The 20,256-nt window shown below is 31.9% G+C and overlaps 3 protein-coding genes across 9 annotated transcripts; 1 reads left to right on the plus strand and 2 right to left on the minus strand.

The window, feature by feature from the left end:
- Positions 1-678: 678 nt before the first annotated feature.
- Asnrs (asparagine--tRNA ligase) lies at positions 679-4,147 on the minus strand. Of its 4 annotated transcripts, XM_083036732.1 has the most exons (11): positions 4,033-4,147; positions 3,926-3,954; positions 3,634-3,708; positions 3,041-3,448; positions 2,820-2,977; positions 2,590-2,733; positions 2,354-2,502; positions 2,150-2,278; positions 1,820-2,069; positions 1,473-1,736; positions 679-1,378 (listed from the first exon to the last, which is right to left on the minus strand). In XM_083036732.1, the coding sequence occupies exons 3-11, from the start codon at positions 3,662-3,664 to the stop codon at positions 1,247-1,249; spliced, it is 1,665 nt and encodes a 554-aa protein (XP_082892858.1). In that variant the 5' UTR covers positions 3,665-3,708; positions 3,926-3,954; positions 4,033-4,147; the 3' UTR covers positions 679-1,246. The 4 variants fall into 4 exon arrangements, with proteins under 4 accessions (XP_082892858.1, XP_082892859.1, XP_082892857.1 ...); XM_083036733.1 differs by lacking the exon at positions 3,926-3,954 and having other exon boundaries at positions 3,955-4,127; XM_083036731.1 differs by having other exon boundaries at positions 3,926-4,127.
- Positions 4,148-4,479: 332 nt separating this feature from the next.
- On the minus strand, positions 4,480-10,985 carry LOC145935407 (uncharacterized). Of its 4 annotated transcripts, none has more exons than XM_083036729.1 (10): positions 10,700-10,985; positions 10,256-10,549; positions 9,449-10,022; positions 9,024-9,258; positions 8,719-8,909; positions 8,520-8,630; positions 5,518-8,421; positions 5,177-5,427; positions 4,802-5,051; positions 4,480-4,706 (listed from the first exon to the last, which is right to left on the minus strand). In XM_083036729.1, the coding sequence occupies exons 2-10, from the start codon at positions 10,333-10,335 to the stop codon at positions 4,644-4,646; spliced, it is 4,659 nt and encodes a 1,552-aa protein (XP_082892855.1). In that variant the 5' UTR covers positions 10,336-10,549; positions 10,700-10,985; the 3' UTR covers positions 4,480-4,643. The 4 variants fall into 4 exon arrangements, 3 of the variants coding, with proteins under 3 accessions (XP_082892855.1, XP_082892853.1, XP_082892854.1); XM_083036727.1 differs by having other exon boundaries at positions 4,481-4,706; positions 8,719-8,912; XM_083036728.1 differs by having other exon boundaries at positions 4,481-4,706; positions 8,719-8,912; positions 10,696-10,985.
- A 1,008-nt stretch (positions 10,986-11,993) lies between these two features.
- Rab3-gap (Rab3 GTPase activating protein) lies at positions 11,994-19,975 on the plus strand. Its single transcript, XM_083036860.1, has 20 exons — positions 11,994-12,610; positions 12,699-13,050; positions 13,132-13,242; positions 13,431-13,512; positions 13,719-13,836; positions 13,901-14,102; positions 14,175-14,502; positions 14,590-15,021; positions 15,141-15,511; positions 15,611-15,988; positions 16,253-16,453; positions 16,520-16,904; positions 17,027-17,121; positions 17,214-17,462; positions 17,540-17,713; positions 17,789-17,970; positions 18,347-18,568; positions 18,647-18,937; positions 19,073-19,225; positions 19,316-19,975. The coding sequence occupies exons 2-20, from the start codon at positions 12,966-12,968 to the stop codon at positions 19,466-19,468; spliced, it is 4,212 nt and encodes a 1,403-aa protein (XP_082892986.1). The 5' UTR covers positions 11,994-12,610; positions 12,699-12,965; the 3' UTR covers positions 19,469-19,975.
- The last annotated feature ends 281 nt before the right edge of the window (positions 19,976-20,256 follow it).

The raw sequence follows: 20,256 nt of genomic DNA on the forward strand, positions 1-20,256 counted from the left end.
ATAAGAGAGATTCATAAAAAATGGCAGGCAATTTTTTGGATAATAAATAAAATGCTGAGCCTGAAATCTGAAATCTATGTTGCCTTCTGATAAACTCTCTTTTTTCTTAAATGTGTAATATACTTATTTGATAATAATTAGAAAGCAGCGTATTGCTGCGTATATATTTACCTTTTATCACATATGCCTATGTACTTTGTTGCAATAATATAAATTACTAAATTAACTTAAATACCAATGATATATAAATGATAAGATAATAAATTTCAAAGTTTTTCAGTTAGACTGTTTTTCCAACATTTAAGCCTGTTTTGATAACTTCACTGTTTTACAAATATTTAGATAAATGTATTTTTCTCATACCCAGCTTTATCATATGAATTATATAAATGATTAAGTGTTGCTTAATATAAATTTATTTAAAGATATATAATGCTGGCCATTGTAGATTCTGTTAAAAATATATAAATAAGCTATTATATATTTTATAAGTTATAAAAGAGATTTAATTTTATTGGATATGCACGCGTGTTGCATAACACATTTATCGATTTGTTAGTCAAATACATAAAGTTTGAGTTACATGATGCACTCAAAGATATTTATTGATTTTTTGCATTTTAATTCAAAACTATAAAATGTTTATCATTATAGTAAAAGGGATAAATAAAATTTACATTAATTGCTTAATAATTTTATAAGCACACATACATTTTTTTGTCATATATGGAACATTACAGAGAAGAACAATTTTCTATAAATACTTAAAATCAGTATTTATATATTGCCTATATATATTGTTACGTCCGCGGACCGGCAATATGTATGATAATGAACATTTTTGTGAGCCTTTATTTGAACCATTGTGTGTGTAAGCAAAATCGATGACATTGTATATTCGATTATATAATAAATATATGCAAATTATAAGTATCAAAGATATCTATCCAACTTTTAAGATATGTATACATATATACATATACACTATTTATTATACAAACATTGTATTACTATTAAATTCATGTGTTATGCAATAATATATGTTATTATATTTTGTAAAATGGATAAGATGAAGAATAATTGATATTTCGGAGACTATCTAATCTCTTTAAGTGGTTTTCATGTGCTTTTTCTAAATTTAACTGTTGTAATGCATAGACCTTTTTAATATAATGCAGTATTACATTTATTGTGTAATAAAGAGTGAAATACATCGCTCTTCAAATATGCCATCGACGTAATGTTTTTAAGGACGACAACGTTCCAGGAAACGCGGGTATAAGCATACTTCGCGTATGTGATATCTGTTCAACAACCAGCACAAAAATCGTTCTAATCCCAGTCCGTAACCACCATGGGGACAAGATCCATACTTTCGCTGTAAAATAAGTAGTAACAAAAATTATTTAATTTACTATTCATATATTAATTCCACAATCGCGATTCATCAGATTTTATTCTTTCGTATTTACCTGGTCTGTGTACCAGTAGTACGGAGCCGGATCGATCTTTTCACGATCATAGCCCTCTAATATCTCTTCGTAATTCCAGGTACGCATCGAACCGCCGACGATTTCGCCCACGTTCGGCAGAAGTACATCGACGGATTCGGTTAAGCGTCTATCTTCCGCACAACGTTGCATGTAAAACGATTTAATTTCAGCGGGGAAACGGCAAAGCAATATTGGCTCGTTAATAAGGTCGGTCATTTTCCTCTCCGCCATCTCTGGAATGTCCTGTACAGAGAATGATTGCGAGATTACAAGTCTTATCTTGGAGACAAGGAGGCGCAAGGAGAGGTATGAGAATTTATTCCTACTTCACCAAACTTGTAAAAGCTGCCGTCTTCTTTCGTGATATTGTTTTCTCTCAGATATTCGATCGCGTCACTGTAGTTCATTCGCTTGAAAGGCCTCTTGGGCACTTGAAACCCGGGATTCAATTCCTTGATAACATGAGCGAGCGGTGACTTTAGAACTCGTTCGACTACATCGCAAATTAAGTCTTCCAATCGATCGAGTAGATCATCGAACGTAATAAACGCGCATTCTCCCTCGATGTGCGTGAATCTGAAAAATTATGATTTAATTTAAGAAGAATTACAAAAAGAAGACAGGCATTTAATATACAAAGAAATTTGTATACGAACTCGGCAAGGTGGCGACGTGTTCTCGATTGCTCTGCTCGATAAGATTGCGCAATGCAATATACATCTCCCAATGCTGGAAGGCAGGTTTCAAGATATAGTTGAGAACTCTGAGTAAGAAAAGCTTCTTCTCTGAAAGAGACATTAATTTTTAATTTTAATACATTTAACAGTTTGTTCTATTCGTCTAATCTAATACATACATACCCGAAGTAATTTAATTTGAAAAGAGTTGAACCACCTTCCACTTGAGTTTGTACTAAAGTTGGCGGAGTTACCTCATAATAACCGCGATCTCTGTAATGATCTCTGAATGCTTGAGTTAATATAGATCTCATGATTAAAATTTTTGATGTCTGAAATAAAGATCATTTTTATATGATGACTTAATTTAATTCTAACAAAAATTGTTAATCCAAAAACATAGAACTTTTGTACTATACATTTTCGCCTCGAATCATTATATGTCTATTGTCCAATTGTACATCAGGCAGAGCTTCTTCATTCAAAATTGAGTCGGCCCCACCAGGAGGCGACGGACCAATAAGTTTCCAATAATCGACATGCAATTCATGCCCGCCAGGTGCCTGAAATTAAGCAATGTATATATTATATACATATACACATTTTGCCCAATCAATATGTCCATAATATTGACATATAATTAACGTACACTTTTCCCTTCAGGGACAACTTTTAAAGTTCCAAACAATTGAACAGAGGCTTCCGTTGCAAGGGTCAAAGTATCATATGTTTGACAAAGCTTATCGATCAACACACATTGTAGAAAGCCTGTTCCATCTCGCAGTGTGATGAACATGAGAGCTTTGCCTATAATGAAAATTGCTTGGTAAATTATCTTATAACAGAAATAAGTTAACATATATTACATACCTTGTCTTCTTAGTCTATGCACCCATCCATAAATCTTGACTCTTTGATCTCTGTGATTCAGAGCTTTATCTATTTTAATTTGTTTCGCTTCTGACAGAGATTTGTCCTCTTCTATAACAATTGTTTTAGCTTCTTCAAGATTTTTCAATCTTTTGTCCTCATCCTCCAGTAACTTCTTTTCCTTCTCTTCATTCTTGTACTGTTCTCTAACCCAAATCTTTTGTACCTTCTTTAACTGAGATTTGGATGCTGGTTCATACTTTTTGCCATCTTCACGAGAATCCCTGTAGATGACTGGAAAAGGTTCCTTACCAGCATGACACATCGCTCTCAGGATAGTTTTAAAAGGGTTTTTCTCCGAACCATTTCCTGTCTCGTCATTACCATTTTTTTCCGATGTATAAATACCTTGTAAAATATTTTTCTTATTATATATATAATTATTATGTTAAATATGTTATTTAATTATATATTATTAAATGTTATATATAACATATATATTATAACTAATGTATATAATTTTGTATTATTATCTCTATGACTAATTGTTACTATCATACTACTTATAATCTCTATATTATGATGCAACTCACCTATTGATGATGATATTTCTTTTTCACACATTTTGACTTCCAATTTACTTCCAAGTATTTATACAGATGAATATACTGTAGCATAAAAAAGTATTTAATTATTAAATTATAATTTCCATATAGTGTTGTTGTGCTACCACATAATGTTAATACATAATAAATACAGAATAAAATATAACAATAAGATTGTGTTACATGGGCGATAAAACCGTGGTAATACATATGATGTGTTATAAATGTACAAGATATTTTTTTAAATGTACTCATGTACAAAATAAAAGTATCTTCTAACCTATGTTCTCTCTCGTTACAGGTATACACCTAAAGTAAATGGAACAATTTTAAATAATTTTTTCACTGCAAGCTGGTTCGATCGAAATGCAATCAAATGCAACGTACCGTCAGCAACGTTCCGCACTGTTCTGCAATCGTTGAATCGTTCAATTCGGTACGATATAGTCACACAATATATATATAGCATACATGAGCGGGTTCTACCCACAGTGCTTTGCTGATAAGTTGTCCAATAGAAAACTCAAATTTTGAAATATGAATTATTTTTTATGCTTATTCAATTTTGTCTTATTGAAAATAATAATCTGGTTTTGTTAAATAACATATAATTTATCTTTAAATAATAATATTAATTAAATAAATGATTCAATACATTCCAATTTTTTTTTGCAAAAATAATATAATGTTAAACTCTGATAAAATAAAAATAAAAAAATTATTAATTTTTTCTTGTGTGTATATATATTTAAATTTATTTAAAGTATGAATTATAAAAATAATATATGAGAATAACAATGTAATATTTTATTGAACACAAATTGATTATACATATATCATTTTTCAAAATCACATAAGCATATGTTACATTTTATATCTCAATTATACATTATAACAATAAAGTTTAGTCATGATGTACAAAATTTACTCAAAAATATTTATAATATAAAGAAATTATAAAGTATAAATTTTTTTAGATGTATTTTGTTTGTATAGAACTAATATGCTTTTCTGCGTGTCTTGGCATTCTCTCTCTGTTCTGGCATATAAAATGTAATACACTAAAATAAAAATTCCAAAATATACATATATATATATAGTTCATTAGTATATTGTAATTGTATGTTGCATAAGTTAAAAGAAAAAGAAAACAAACCTGCTCATCCAAGAAATTCATGAGATTAGAGAGCTTGCATTTAAATCCGTTGGTCCGCAATGCATGATGCAACTCTTTAATATTTACAGGTTCATATTGCAATATTTTATTATGCAAATCTTTATCAATATCAAGCAGTCCTGTAAAGGCTTCTGTGATGTTGGATGGATTTTCTGGTAATGACTCAGTTTCGGAAAGTTCCATTTCTTTGCCAATTGGATCTTTTCCGGAATCACTTATATCGCTGTCGCTGCAACAGACAGGTAATATAATCATATTGTGACTATATAAAATATATTTTATTATGCGTATTATTTGGAAGAATATTTAATATTTATAAATGTATCTAATATTAAATATTTATACTAAATATACCTATTTTGAGAACAAAGTAATTTGTCATCACTGTCTTCTGTGTTACTCGATTTTTCCAAACTATTATTATCCACATTTCGTTTCTTCGGCGGTGGACTCTCGTCTTCATCGCTTGAAATTTCAGTGACCTCTTGAACTGATGTTACTTCAGCTATAGGCACTAAAGGGTGAAGTTCGTTATAAATGTGTGATAATAATTTCACAGCCCTGTGTCGCTTTTGGGCCTTTAATCCGTATTTCTTCATTTCTTTCTAAAAAAAATTAAATAATATACTCATAATTAAAGAAAGAACACTGTCATATTTTCTATAACTATAAGTAACTATTATCAGTAAACTTACCTTTAATTCAGGAGTTTTCATGCCATTATAATCAGGGGGAGGTGTAACATCTTTTTCAACAATTTTAAGTGTAGTTTTTGTATTGCCAATGTTTTCGCTGTAATTACATTTAAATTGTACAGATGCATGTGTAGATGCTTCTCGATTATGCAGCCTATTCAAGTTAATTTGTCCCTCAGATAAGGATTTCCTTTGAAACTTCCTAACACTTGCAGAATTTTGTGTCAAAGACATGGCATTTTTCTCTAAGTTTTCAGAAACAGGTATTACATCATTATTCGTTGTTGCATTATTAATTCTGATATTTTCATCATTATTTTTATTATTGCATCTGCGTGCACTATCTTTCTTAAATTCTGTCGTATTTAATACGCTAGTTGACTGACTTTTTTCCAAAACGTTCTTCCCGTACATATCAATGTTAACGTTTGCAAGATATATTTCATCTTCAAAATTAAGAGAAATATTGCCTGATTTTCTCGATTCACGAATATTTGTTTCTGATATAGATTCATCACAATGTTCTACACAATGTTCTAAAAATAAGTTTTCTGTATCTACAAATTCTGGACTGGAGGGTATCACAATCGGGTTTGAGATGGATTTTTCTTTCTGATCATCACTTGACTCATTAAATCCGAACTTTTTCCGCATGAAAATCATATTACAATCTATATCATTAGGTGCTACCTCTGTATTGCTAGCATTGAATTCCTCTCGATTTGATTTAGTTGAACTATTGAAATCTTTTTCCTCCTCTAAGTCTGTGATTACGATTTTTGAAGTATCCCCAACGAATTGATTGCTTTTTTGTTTTTCTATATCTTGTTTGTTATGTTCTGTTGTTCTTTTAGATTGTTGCGTAGAATGAAGCATAATGTCTTCATGATCAGAGTCATCTTTCTTCGAAACGACAGGATGGCTAGCATTAGAAGATATGCTTTCAACCTCTGTATCCGATGAAACAATTATATCCGCGTCTTTCTGTGTTAAAACAGATTCATCCAAAACATCATTTTCAGTATCACTGATGCCACTGTTTTTACTGATTGAATCAGATGATGTAGTTTTGTTAGATAAACTATCGTTCAATCTAGTTTCCCTGACTGCTGCGCGATAGTTTGCTATACTGTTCTCTTTGTGATCTTTCATGTATTTAGAATACATAGAAATCTCTTCTTCCTCATCCGTTTCTACATCAAGGATTGTATCGTTAAGTGATTGATTCGCTGTTTTAATGTCTGGTGAACATACTGCTGATGATGGCATAGTGACTGCAATTTGTTTCGAAATGTTAACATCTTTTGGTAAAGTAAAGCTTTGTGTATTATTACAGGAAGAGTCCAGCGTCATCTTGGATATAGGAACATTGTCGTTTTGGATATGCAAAGCACTGGTCTGTTTAATGTCTACATCTTTATTAGAAAGATGGGAATAAAATTCTGGATTCTTATCGGCATACGATCGCATACGCTGCTCTATTATGCTTAATCGACCAGGTTTCTTTTTTGCATCAACTGACTGTTCAACTTTATCGTTGTAAGATTGAAAGTCTTCAGAATCATGTCTATTTATATGAAATGGATTCTTGTGTCTTATAGGAGATGTTTCTGCACAATATTCTATATCAGAATCTGAATCCAATGTCGCGTTTTGTTTTTGCATTTCTTCGATGAATAGCGTAAGATTACTTTTCTGTTTTGTTAATTTCAAAGAAGAATCCTGGATAGATTTCGTCTTGCTACTTTGAGGAGTATCGATTAAAGATTTTTCATGTTTATTGTCAATAAATGAGTTTCGAGAATTCGCTTCGGAATCTGAATCGATCTCTATTACATTTTGTTTCGCATTTTCCAGATTGATGGATATATCTTTACCTGATTCCGAATATTCTGCGCTCTGTCTCTTTTCAGTTAATGATGTTTGACTACAAATATCAGCATCCTTATCTTGTTTAATTAAATTCAATAATATGTGAATATCAGAATCTTCACGGTTGTTAGAGTGTTCTGGGAATTTACGTTTTATCATATCAGGCGTATCATCAAACAAATCAGGCGATGCATTAGAGATTTCGGGTGTGTTACTTCGGGAATTTATTTCGTCTGATATTCTTATCAAAGCAGGTTTTTCATCTTGAACACAGGAGTCCTTTGCAAATATGTAATTATCTTCAAGAGAGTGTAGATTATCGTTAACATTCTTTTGTAATAACATTCTTTGAGAACACTGAATGTTTTCTGAATCATCACGCGGATGATTTGGAGATGCATTAAAAGATTTTGAAACATTTAAACCCTCTCCCATATCTGCATATAAATTATCTGTACTTTTTTCGCAAGTTTCATGTTTGATTTCTATTATATTAGATTTAAATTCTTTTTGACGTAAATAAACAAATAAATCATTTACTTTGTATTTTCTTGCTAAAAATTTAATATCAGATAATGATGTGTCAGAACTGAATATTTTCGAATGTTCACTGATTATTCCACAATAGACAAATTCTAGAAAGCCTGAAGCAACATCATAGTCTATATTAATCCAACAAATTTTTTCTTTTGCAGTAGAGAACTCTGTATCGTTGGAAGTTACATCAAGCAAAATACTTGTGCAACGCGCATAGAAAACTAATTTGTGTGCCCAAATGTGTCTGGCATTTTTCACGAATATGATAATGTCACTTGCAGAACTGTCATTTAACATATTTCTCCAGCTTGTCGCAAGAATGTCAAGAAATGTCTTTTCTTTGCAACATGTCTTAGCTGTATTTGAAGAGATTAATTCTTCATTATTATCTATTAATTTTACAGTCTTTATTTCTTTCATTTCCACTATTTGTTCATCGTCCAAAGTTTTGTTGTCAATATTTTGTCCCATAAGCTTTTTAACATTTTGTTCTTCCTACAAAATATATAATGTCCATTATATAAAATATTGGCCTACATGCATATTATATAATATTCTTAAAATATGTATAATTAACTAGAAAAGAAGTTTACACTTAGTTTCTGCTCTCTTTTTTCTAATGGTGCTATGTGAGATGATAGTTGTTTTACATAAAATACTTTCTGAGTTGGAGTTAATCTTGTCCTGTCCCACAATGTGTTTTCCTTAAAAATAATAAGACACAGATTTTAAAGTCTAAGGGCATATTCGATTTGGAAAATTTCAATTATATAAAAAATAAAATATAGTTACAGTTTGATGCGATTGCTGAAGTAATTGATTTTTTAAAACAATTTTCTCTTTGATGTTATTAGTCGGCTCTTCTTGCGATTTTTGAGTAAAATCTTTATATTCCATAAGTATTTCGGCTATTCTCTCTGCTAAAATACGTTCTTTTTCAGCAGCTGTACGTTTTTGTAGAATAGTCGGTGCGATAGGTTTTCCTTCTTGAAGGAAAGAAAAAAATTGAAACTAAATATATGTACATAAATTTGTGATAATTGTTGGCAGTTTTTGATTTTTTTACCAACTGTATAAGAGTTAATTTATATAAGTACTTTTTCTGATCTTATTTGTAGGCCCACTTTTTGTTGGCGATATATTTCTACTGGTAGTAAAACCAAAGCTTTGTAATGTCACTTTCTGAGGACATTCTGCATTACTATCTGGCACCGACGAATTAGATGATATAGCCACGATTTGAGCCTCATCCCACTCTTCCATTTCTTCTTTTTCGTATAGAGACTTGGAAAGCGCTAAAGCAAGCTGAAGATCGGGATCATCGTGCGATGTCTGGAAAAATGTATGTGTAATTAAAATTTACAACTTATTTGTGTGTAAACACTCGTGTACTAGTGTTATTAATAGCTTGAATACCATAGGGACTATCAGCTATAATATTACATAATACTAAATAATGTTGAATTTTCGGGTATGAAGAAATGATTATCATTCATCGGCACTCAAACGAATAAATATGTACCATTTTACGTGAGACAGGTTTTTTCTTATCTTGTAATACGGGAGCAGAGAGTAAACCTAATGATTTTCTTTCTGCAGCTTGCCGTTCTTGCAATTCCATGGCATCCATCAACGTTTTTATTGACACATTATTTTTTGTCGCACAACTCTTCATATGTATAGTCTGTAAGCTTTCATCTTTAAAATTTTTAAAGCACAATGGACACACATAAGCTGTTTTCACATTAGTTGAACTCTGTGCTGAATCTATCTCTTTCTTTTCAGATTTAAAAAAGGATGATTCAATTGATGGTTGTTGTACATCATGTTGAATCTTTTTGTTCTGATGTGATTTATTGCCCCTCTCTTCAATTTTTCTCTTATTGTTAATTACGTTAGATTTAGTGTCAGGCACTTTCTTTTTTGATTGATTTACCTGTCTACTATTGGTAATAATTTTTGTTTGCACAGTATTTTTTCTTTTTGGTGATTTGAAATCGCATATACTGTCATCATCGCATGAAGATTGGGATGTGCAAGCAGTATCATTTTTTTTGTTTTCATTATTGGAATTATTATAAGTCTTAGCATCTATACTGTGAATAAAAAAATATTTATTTACAGGATGAAAATATAATAGGGAAAAAATATAATAAAAAGATTGTGGGATGTTTTTTGTATATACTTCAAATATATATATATATATATTTTTCTCATTATATTTTCTTTTTTAGAAAGAGATACATGTCAATAAATAAAACTACAAAAGCTATGCAAGAAAGGTTATTTAATACATTTTATATACATATATTGTATTATATGGTATTACCTTTCTTTATAACTTTTTCTTAATCTTAATCTTCTGTTTGGACTACTGGGCTTATTCTTATCAATATCCATTATTCCCATGTAAACTTTGGATGTAATCACTTAATCCTTATTCGCCTGAATATCTTTTACTCGATTCCTATATGCAATATGCTCCGCGTTCAATCTGGCTTCTCGTTTCGCGATTAGCTTATCAATAATGCCTCCCATAAATGAATTTGTATTATAATCGTGTTTCATAACAAACTCATCTTCAGAAACTTGATATTGTGGGTCGTCTAAGTGCGGAAGGATACTATAATTGTAGAATAAAATTCGATTAAAATTTGAAGTATAAAATAGAGTGTGTAAATTTAACATTTGACTGTAAATTGTAAATTTAAATGTCAAACAAATATACATATGTAATATACATATATAAGCATAAAAAAAAATAAGTACCTACTTTCTTCTATAGGAAATGTACATTGCTCCAGCGCACATGAGCGTTAGAACGATCGACGTGAGTCGAATATATTTTTGCAGCGGTGTCTTTCTCAACCGGCGTGCTTTCCTGATCGTCTCATCCGTGGGATCGCGCATCACACAGATCGAAAATGAAAGGAAATAATTCCAATAATAATGCCGCAACGTGATTACAAAAAACGCGACGATAATTTAACACCGATCGTAACTTAACCTAAACTGCATTAAGCGGGAGACGAGCATGCATACATGTACATACACATGTACAAAAGAGAATCATGTGACTCCAGTAACGTACATATCTAACCGATTAAATGGTATCGTTAGGCCTTTCATTAATTTTATTGTATTTTATTTTTTATTTTTTAATTTTATTTTTATTTTTTAATTTTATTTTTTATTTATTTTTTTTACCATTTATTTTATAAAGGAAACTGCACAGGAAGTCTTATTTAGTCTAACAAAAAAATATAAAATGAAAAATAAATATTAATGCAATATATAAATACTTTATTCCTCCATCTTTATATTTTCTTAATATAAATAGTAGGAAAAAATAAAATTAAATATGCCCGAAAAGTAGCATACTTTGCATCTAAGCACGGATCTGTCAAAGCAGTCACGTGGTCGGTTGTCAGATTAGGTTAGGAAGAATCCTTCCATCTGATTTTGGGTGCGTTCGGAAATTCTACCTATAGAGTAACACTTGACTGACCAATGAGAACGAAGAATGATTTGTGACGCTAGCGTCAAGAAGAAAAAGCTTGATTTGTTCAGCTTTCAGAGAACGAAGAACGAGACGCTTGTCATAGTTGTAACTTGGACGCTAGGCTGTTTTCACGCCAGCGTCAACAGACGCTAACGTCAATTTGTTTTTATTGATGCTTGACGCTGAAATCCAGCATCACAGCGTCAAGTGAAAATGCACCCTTACGATACGCCATAAAGATGAAGAAGACAACGAAGGGAAACTCTCTACGCAAAGTTGCGCTGGAAAATTCCGCGATTAGCCTCCATATGTTCTAGAGACTTTAGAGAATGCTCGATTGTGATTCGTCGATTAGCTTACAGCGAGAGGGAGAGAGCGCGTGTCGATATGCGCGCGCGTTCGACTTTAACCTTCAAGTGGCGCTGCGTCACGTGGTCGCGCGGCGGTCGGAATTCGGCGGCACGGAGTGGGGGTGAGTGGTGGGGGGTGCGCCGTGCGCCGCGCGCGCATCCCCCCACCACTCACCCCCACTCCGTGCCGCCGAATTCCGACCGCCGCGCGACCACGTGACGCAGCGCCACTTGAAGGTTAAAGTCGAACGCGCGCGCATATCGGTGGCTGATGTTCCATCTACGTATTTTATTACGTCTGTGGGCCGTGTTTTTATTCCTCCTTCCTACTGTTATGGCACGTGAATTTTTCAATCATTTCTATCATTTGAATCATTTGATTGATCAGAGCGAAAGAGATAAGGATTTCTCCATCCCGATATATCGATCAAATATTTGTAGCGTCAGTTTAAGCGTTAATTTAATTTAATCTCATTGTCAGTTGTATATCAAATGCGTTAGTTGCACTTTGTATATACCGGTGAGCGAAGTGAAGTGAACCAGTTACTGTTTGATTTAATTTTAATATAAGGATGCGATTTCACTATCAATTTGTCGCTAGCGTCTAATTGATCACGTGATCTGATTTGTGATGCTAGCGTCAAGAAGAAAAAGCTTGATTTGTTCAGCTTTCAGAGAACGAAGAACGAGACGCTTGTCATAGTTGTAACTTGGGCGCTAGGCTGTTTTCACGCCAGCGTCAACAGACGCTAACGTCAATTTGTTTTTATTGATGCTTGACGCTGAAATCCAGCGTCACAGCGTCAAGTGAAAATGCACCCTTACTCTACAGGTAGGATTTCTGAACGCGTCTCTTTAGGTTTTTTCAAAGATGGTTGAAGATTACTTCAGATAACGAATACGTATCATACGCGTTTTAGAAAGTCATCGGCAAAATATATCTGGTTGAAAAGTAACGCGAGTTCTTTAAATTCCGATCTAAATTTAGACTCGCAAATATTTAAATCGGAAGAAAGCGAATAGAGATGTCAAGTAAGAAGAAATCAGTATGACAGATTGTGTATGTCACAATAGACTACTACGTTTATTATTAATCGCAGAGATTCAAGTAAACAAATAATATAAATAGATGCGAGGATTAAATATTATTGCAGACAGTCATTGTTGTGCATAACTGATTACGCACAATGTCCTGTCAAATTAAAGGAATAGCAAATATACCAGATATAGATAATGTTAAAAAGTTACTTTACGGCAGTGCCATTAGCAAATGTAAGTTTTGCTTGACAGAATCGTATGATGTGTGTATTGTATATTCTAATACATATATATTTTTAAATCTGTGCGTTTTAGTTGAATATGTACCAAGCAGTGAATTACCTCTCCAAGACTGTCATGTGTCATTGTCATCGGTTGGAGACGTCCTTGCGATGGCTTGGAATACAAAGATGATTATATTTGGGTGTAAGTATACATTTTATTTTATGTCTCATATTATTTATATCTTTATCATATGTGCATTCTTTCATCTCGATGACATACATATATATAATTATTTTAAATTGATGAAAAATTTTAAACATAGAATTATATATATGTAAATATATTTTTTATGAACAAGATATTGAATATATTTTTTGATTTGTTGATAGCAAGATGGGATTCGCAAGAATTAGACGAAATAAAAAATAAATTCCATGTAACGTGGCATGGAGAAGTAGCAAAGGAACAGAAGTGAGTAATATTTTTAAGTTACACTGTTATATGATATATAAATTTAATATAATGTTATATTAAAATATATAAATATTATATATTATAAATTATATAAAAATATATAAAAATATATAAAATATATATTAAAATATAATATTATATAATATAATAATATTAAAATATATAATATAATATTCCAATTATAACAGAGATACTTTTTTCAGTGAATGGATAACATCAGTGATTTGCTTACCTCTGATATCCTTAGGAAAGGCTAGTGGTCCAGATTGGACATGTATAGCTGTTGGATATAATACAGGCTTTGTTAGATTCTATACAGAAGTAAGAGCTTAAGTTTTATTATTTTTTTGTCATTAAATTATTATATTAATTTCTTTTATTTTAGACAGGTGCATTACTCTTTGAGGAACAGATTCACAATGAATCAGTCCTAGGAATAAAATGTCAATCATTCTCGGTACCGAGACACATGGGAGATGCTGGCTGCAGCGAAGAAATTTATATATCGTATAACAGTGGTGTCTGCATATTACAAGGATTTCCATTATTTTCAACTTTACGTGCATGTAGAAATCACTTGGCTAGAGGTATGTATTTTCTATTACATTTGTCGGGCTTAAGATTAGATTTTAATCTAATATTTTTTTTCTTTTTGATAGTTCAAGCCAACTGCAATGATTTACCACCAGTTCCAAATCTGTCATATAAAAAGTGGGCGTTTAAAAATCAAGATATTGCGAATGATTCGGAAGTAATTGGTACAACATCGACAAATAGTTTTGATCATCTAATGATAGCTTCGATTTGCGGCGGATATAATGCAATGTATAGATCTAGCGCTCCACAACACAATTTAGTTCTTGCAACAGGGAAACGGCCATTTGTAGGATTTCATTATGCATTGGAGGGTGGTAATGCACCAGTTCTTTCGGATGTTGCCATTGCTATGGCTAGCAAATTAGCTAGTGCTATTGGTACTGCTGTTCCGTAAGTACACATGTATATATTATTTAACATTTTCAAATAAACTTTCTCAAGGGATCGATTGTAACTAATACTTTAATTTCTCCTTAGATGGTTTCGTGGCAGTTCGAAGAATACGACATCTGAAGCATCAAAGGGCAACATTCACGAATCTGTAGAGACAATGACCTGTCGATTCGGTTTAAGTGATATTATGAGAGAAGGTGATTGCATTGTCTGCAGTCCAAATAAAATGTTCTCGGTAATATCGGACGCTATGGGAAGAGTGTTACTTATAAATAACAAGAGGGGCGTAGCTATCAGGATGTGGAAAGGATACCGTGATGCTCAGTGTGGTTGGATTGAAGTTACCGAAGAGAGAGATCGTGGAATCCACAGGAATATCAATAAATCCGGGCGAAAAACCTTATTGCGCAACGCGTTATTTCTAGTCATTTATGCGCCGAAAAAGGGTGTGATAGATATTTGGAATGTACAACAGGGTCCAAAGATTACTACCTTTACCGCTAGTAAAAATGGCCGGTAAGTCATAATCGTTCATATCATCTTCTTTGCTTTAATTTTCTGTTCCATTCGTTGTTTTCTTTGTATTTTGCTTATCTAATATATAAAAGATTAATTTCACATACATATTTTTATAGACTACTATACATTAATTATGGCTTTCTGGGCGCAAATAATAATGCTACCTTGTCAAAGAACAAGGCACAATACTCGTGTGTATTTATGGACCCACTTGGAGGATTAAAGGAGATTTGTGTTCCATTCCATTTTGCACTTAATAATAAAAATGGAAAACGTGCGCGCGACATACATCTACTTAGGAAATTAAGAACATATTTGAGGGAAGAAGAATTTAATGAGGAAAAATTAGTTACTGAAGTCACCAACACTTGTCTTGGATTAAAGACAAATGAAATTAAAGTGCAGACAATAGAAGTCTTAATGAACAGCAAGCATATTTTGCCAGATGCTTTGCTTGCTGCAATAAATTGTTTTGTGATAAAATCAGGTGTGTATGTATATATGTATGTATGTATGCATATGTGTGTAAACATATTCTATACTAATATGTAATATATTGTGTTAATGTTTTATGTTAATGTTACAGAAGAAGAAGAATTAGAACCTACTGCTAAGATGCTTCATCAATTGACAACGCAATTACAGCAAATAATTATATTTTATAAATATGTTAAGTTTCAACTTGACAGTCCCCCTGAATATAATATTGTAACAGCTGATAATGCACCAAGTCCTAAAAATTTATCTTCGATATTATTGACTTCGGAACGAGAAGTACATCGTATTATTAAATTGGCCAAGATGATAAACAGCTTTAAGGATAGTAATCTTTCAGTAGAAACTAAAGTTAAATTTAAGGAGGACGAAAAAATGTTTTTCGATTTTCTATCATGCTTTGAATTCGGCACGTCAAGATTGATTGGGCTACGAAAAGATCTAAAAGAGGAAAAAATAAACGACATTTGTAAGTTAAATGGCTAAAACTTGCAAAAAGATTACATGATTATTAAGGTTACACAAAAAGGTTTATGTACCTTATGCAACGTAATTCCAAGTGCACATGATTCAGGATTCTATCAATTAATATATATAAAAATCAAAGTAATCAGTGTAATCTTTTCGCAAATTTTATATCATGTTTTCTTTTTATATTATATGTTTTATATTGTATATTTTATTATAATGACTATGATTATGTTGTTATTGCATTAAATATGATAATTTTTAGCACGGCTAATATATCAAGGATGGATATACTCGAATGATGTAAAAGAGAAATGGCAACAAGCTGCTAAAGATAGTAACATTCAGCCATTCAATTTCGTGGAACTGGCATTAATATATTGGACACATAAAGAGGAAGCTGTATCTTTAGAAATCGAGCTAAAACGTTTTACGCAGCTTCTGCATGTTATTTGTTTGTTAATTGGTAAGTTTTTACTAAGAAATGTTACTTTTTCTTTATGACATATACTAAATTTGATTAACTTAATAGATATAGAAGATATATGTGTTGAGTATAACGAAGTTTCTCTCTGGTGGAAAAACGTACGAACAATTTTAACAGAATCTACAAAACCTTTTAACGCACTTACCGCTGCATTAGCATGCAGAGCGATTGCTATGATTTTGGAGAAGTATAAAGAGAAATTGCAGAATCAGAAATTGTTAGAGACTAATGGCAACGAAGGTGAAGACATTAAAAATATAAATAACGTAACCAACATAGATGAAACTGAAAATAAACCGAGCGACATCACACCAGATGATGAAACGTACAGTTCAATTAGCGAATGGGAAAATGTTAGCAACGACACTTGTCAATTTACATTGTTGATCGGGAATCTTGAAGATATTACCATTTTGAATGCTGTTATTAGGTACAATATATATTCTATAATATAATATAATAGGTACAATATATATTCTATAATAATAATTAATTTGCACACATATGTCATAATTTCTCTGTTTATAACACTAAACATTGTTTTAATTTTAGTCAACAAGTTATACCGGATGAAACAACACAATTCTATGCTTTACCATTTACAAAAATTGATATTTCTTTAGCATCGATTCTTTCTAAAGGGAAAGGTAAATTATTTAAATTTTATTTATTTGCCATTTATTTAGTTAATAGTATTCTTTATAGTTCTTTTTCTATATTCTTTATTCATTTGTATCAGGTTCTGTGTCTGAATTGGTTGCAAAATGGCTCAGTACAACAGGTATCGACCCAGCACGATTAATCGACACAACTGATGTGGAATTCGATCAATTGCAATTATCAATAGATCCTTTACAAGTGACTGATGCGCTGGATGAAGCAACTGCCATTGAAGTACCTCAACAAGAACAACCAAAGCTTCTTTCGTTGTCGGTAGAAATTGGAGATGAAGCAAAAACTAATATGACAGCGGAAGCATATATCTTAGGCAAGATATACTTGAGAGAGAAATAACATTATTATTTACATTTTACATAGTTTAAATCTCTTCTTCTTTTTTTCCAGATAAGATGATTCTACTTAAACGCCATTTCCCATACAGTTTAACGAGCAGTGTCTTGCTGGCCAATTTATGCTGGGAGTTTGCCATGTCGTGGAATAAAGATGTTACTCAATTAGACTTACTCGCAGCTGTTTTGACTGTTTTACGACAAATACCTATGAAAAATATGAAACACGGTAAGCAGCATTTTTACATTGTTTTCTCAGAGGAATACTTTTAAGATGAATATTTATATGTTTGCTATATGATAGGCGTTTGCTGTCTACTGTGGACGCTTTATATAAAAAAAAGGATGGAAGCGGCTGCGAAGCTAATGAACAAACTCGGAAAATTGCCAAAGGAGAGATTGTGCATGCAAGACATTGGTTTGTCTGACATTCAACTGACAACGTTTTTACAGCATTGTGTCACTTTCTTGGATATATTTGTTGATGTTAGTATCTAAAATAAGAGTAAAGAGAATTATGTGAAAATTGTTAATGAGAAATGCGCTTAGAAATCATAAATTATTAAGCGAATTTTAACTTTAATATATAGTGTCTCATATTAAAAACACTGGATGTCTTTTTAATAATAGATTTTCTGGCCAATTTAAAACGATTTTTTTTTACCGAAAATATCGAAGCATTTAAATTATAAATGATTGAAAAAAAAGACTTCACAAATTAAACTTTATAAAGTCAAAAGATTAACAAAATTACATTCTTCAATTAATTTGAGGTGTAACTAAATTTTTCTATTAAAAGAACATCTCCAATAAGTTTTTTGAAACATTCTACATAAAGAAAATATTAATTTACATTGTACAGGACGAGGTACTTGAACGAGGAGATAGTACAACGATAAAGTCGGAAGAATTGTGGGATGGACATCCTGGTGGACCACAACCTTTTGCCACACTAGCCATTTCTCAAACGCCAGCTTGGTATGATTTGGTCTTGTTACACGTACAAGTGGCTAATGTTCTATACACGATGGCGTGTCTTAATTTGAAAATGCTAAAACCACTGAATAACTTGTTCGAGTCTGTAGTAAGTAAAGCACATAGTGATTAATTACACGAGTGTATAACATACATATATGAACGCTTGTTCATTATATTTGCGCAGGTACAGCCCTATTTCTTTCAAGACATAACGGATAAAGCGATGCTCACGTGGTACCGAGACGACAAGAGAGATAATACGCGTACGAAATTTTTGTGCAGAGTGATTACAGCGTCGATGGAATTTATTCATCGCGAGACCACCGACGGCGTGACGATTAGTTCGTCACAGGCTATTTCGTGGATGAGCAAGTGTCAGGCGTTGGCATCAATCTGGAAGATTAATAACGATGAATTGAGAATGCACCAAGCCTGTCAGTTGTACATAAACGGTTTCGATCGTTTGGCGGAAGAGGTAAAATATATATATATATAATAAGCCATTTTTATTATTCGTACAGTTGCTTTTATAATCTCTTATACCTGTGTACTAATATGTTTTTTACTATACTTATATATGTATATTTACTCACAACATACATGTAATTAGGTAACTGTAGCAGTAACCGATATCGAACGTTTGGCTGCAAACTTATTGCCTATAGCTGGAAGAAGAATGATGGCGTATCTCTCGAAAACACCTAATCTCTTGGAAGAAATGTCACGAATGAGTCCAGCGCTTACGAGATATTTGGAGAATCTGGTAAGTGCACTTATTTGCAAATATGCAAATCTGTTGATATGCATATTTATCGAATGTTCTTCGCTTTTCTGACCGTACAATTTTTCCCAGAACGTACCTGAAATAGTCTGTACGAATTGCTCGAATGTCGACACTATGGAACTGATTCGACGAATATCTGTGCATTTACCTAAAACTCACTGTGATTATCATATTGCGCAATTGATGTTGGACGCAACATTCATTTACGAGGGTAACAATTAGCTTCTGATTTTTTTTTGTAAACTATGTCCTGTGATACTACGAAGCATGAAGCCGTCATACACGAGAATTTTAAATTGTATAATTTGTATATAACGAATACAACGAGACGCGACAATAGTCAATGAAGTCAATGTCAATTTATCTATATGGAAAGACACGATACGCCATTGTCGTGTATAACAATAAAAAGAGAGAGAAGCAAACTGCGAAGTCATAAGAGTAAGTAAAGGAATATAAAACTGATATACTCTTTGGAATATATTATGGACAATTTAATCAAGCGGAATTATGAGCGATCTTACAATATTCATTATCTTTGAACGCACTCTATATTAAGAAGCGTGTATGTATATTTGTATATATATTTCCCCTGTTATCGCGCTGCTCTATCACAGGACATTAATTATTCTTGTTCTAAAAGATGCATAATAATTTATCTGGCATTTTTTGGGGAAAAAGGGGAGATTAGAACATCGATTTATTGATCGATTTTTTAAAAATCTGATTAGAGTCATTAAGTTTAAATATTCTAATTATGCTATCATGTATATCTGTAATTAAATATAATGTTTCTTTTAAACGTATATTTTTTTGAAAATAATTATCTCTAAAAAGTTTAAGGAATTTATATAATATTTAAAAAACTATATATATTATATATATATATACATATATATTTAATGTATATATTTAATGTATTCCTTTTATATATATATATATATATATATATATATATATACACAAAGGAATACATTAAATATTATGCGTTTCTCGTCATCGTATCATAT

The sequence above is a fragment of the Prenolepis imparis genome, unplaced genomic scaffold, assembly GCF_030444845.1.
Source record: "Prenolepis imparis isolate NDT839.2.m4 unplaced genomic scaffold, iyPreImpa1.0 SCAF_4, whole genome shotgun sequence".
Classification (NCBI taxonomy): Eukaryota; Metazoa; Arthropoda; class Insecta; order Hymenoptera; family Formicidae; genus Prenolepis; species Prenolepis imparis.

Bases quoted from the DNA above. Each gene is read 5' to 3' on its own strand.
- Asnrs (XM_083036732.1), bottom strand. From the start codon at position 3,664: ATGTGTGAAAAAGAAATATCATCATCAATAG. The intron at 3,449-3,633 runs GTGAGTTGCATC...ATATTTTACAAG, and splicing joins AGAAATATCATCATCAATAG to GTATTTATACATCGGAAAAA. The intron at 2,734-2,819 runs GTACGTTAATTA...GCTTAATTTCAG, and splicing joins TTGTCCCTGAAGGGAAAAGT to GCACCTGGCGGGCATGAATT.
- LOC145935407 (XM_083036727.1), bottom strand. From the start codon at position 10,335: ATGGGAATAATGGATATTGATAAGAATAAGCCCAGTAGTCCAAACAGA. The intron at 10,023-10,255 runs GTAATACCATAT...TTTTATTCACAG, and splicing joins AGAAAAAGTTATAAAGAAAG to TATAGATGCTAAGACTTATA. The intron at 8,631-8,718 runs GTAACTATATTT...ATTATTTTTAAG, and splicing joins TTCAGCAATCGCATCAAACT to GAAAACACATTGTGGGACAG.
- Rab3-gap (XM_083036860.1), top strand. From the start codon at position 12,966: ATGTCCTGTCAAATTAAAGGAATAGCAAATATACCAGATATAGATAAT. The intron at 13,051-13,131 runs GTAAGTTTTGCT...TGTGCGTTTTAG, and splicing joins CGGCAGTGCCATTAGCAAAT to TTGAATATGTACCAAGCAGT. The intron at 18,569-18,646 runs GTAAGTAAAGCA...ATATTTGCGCAG, and splicing joins ATAACTTGTTCGAGTCTGTA to GTACAGCCCTATTTCTTTCA.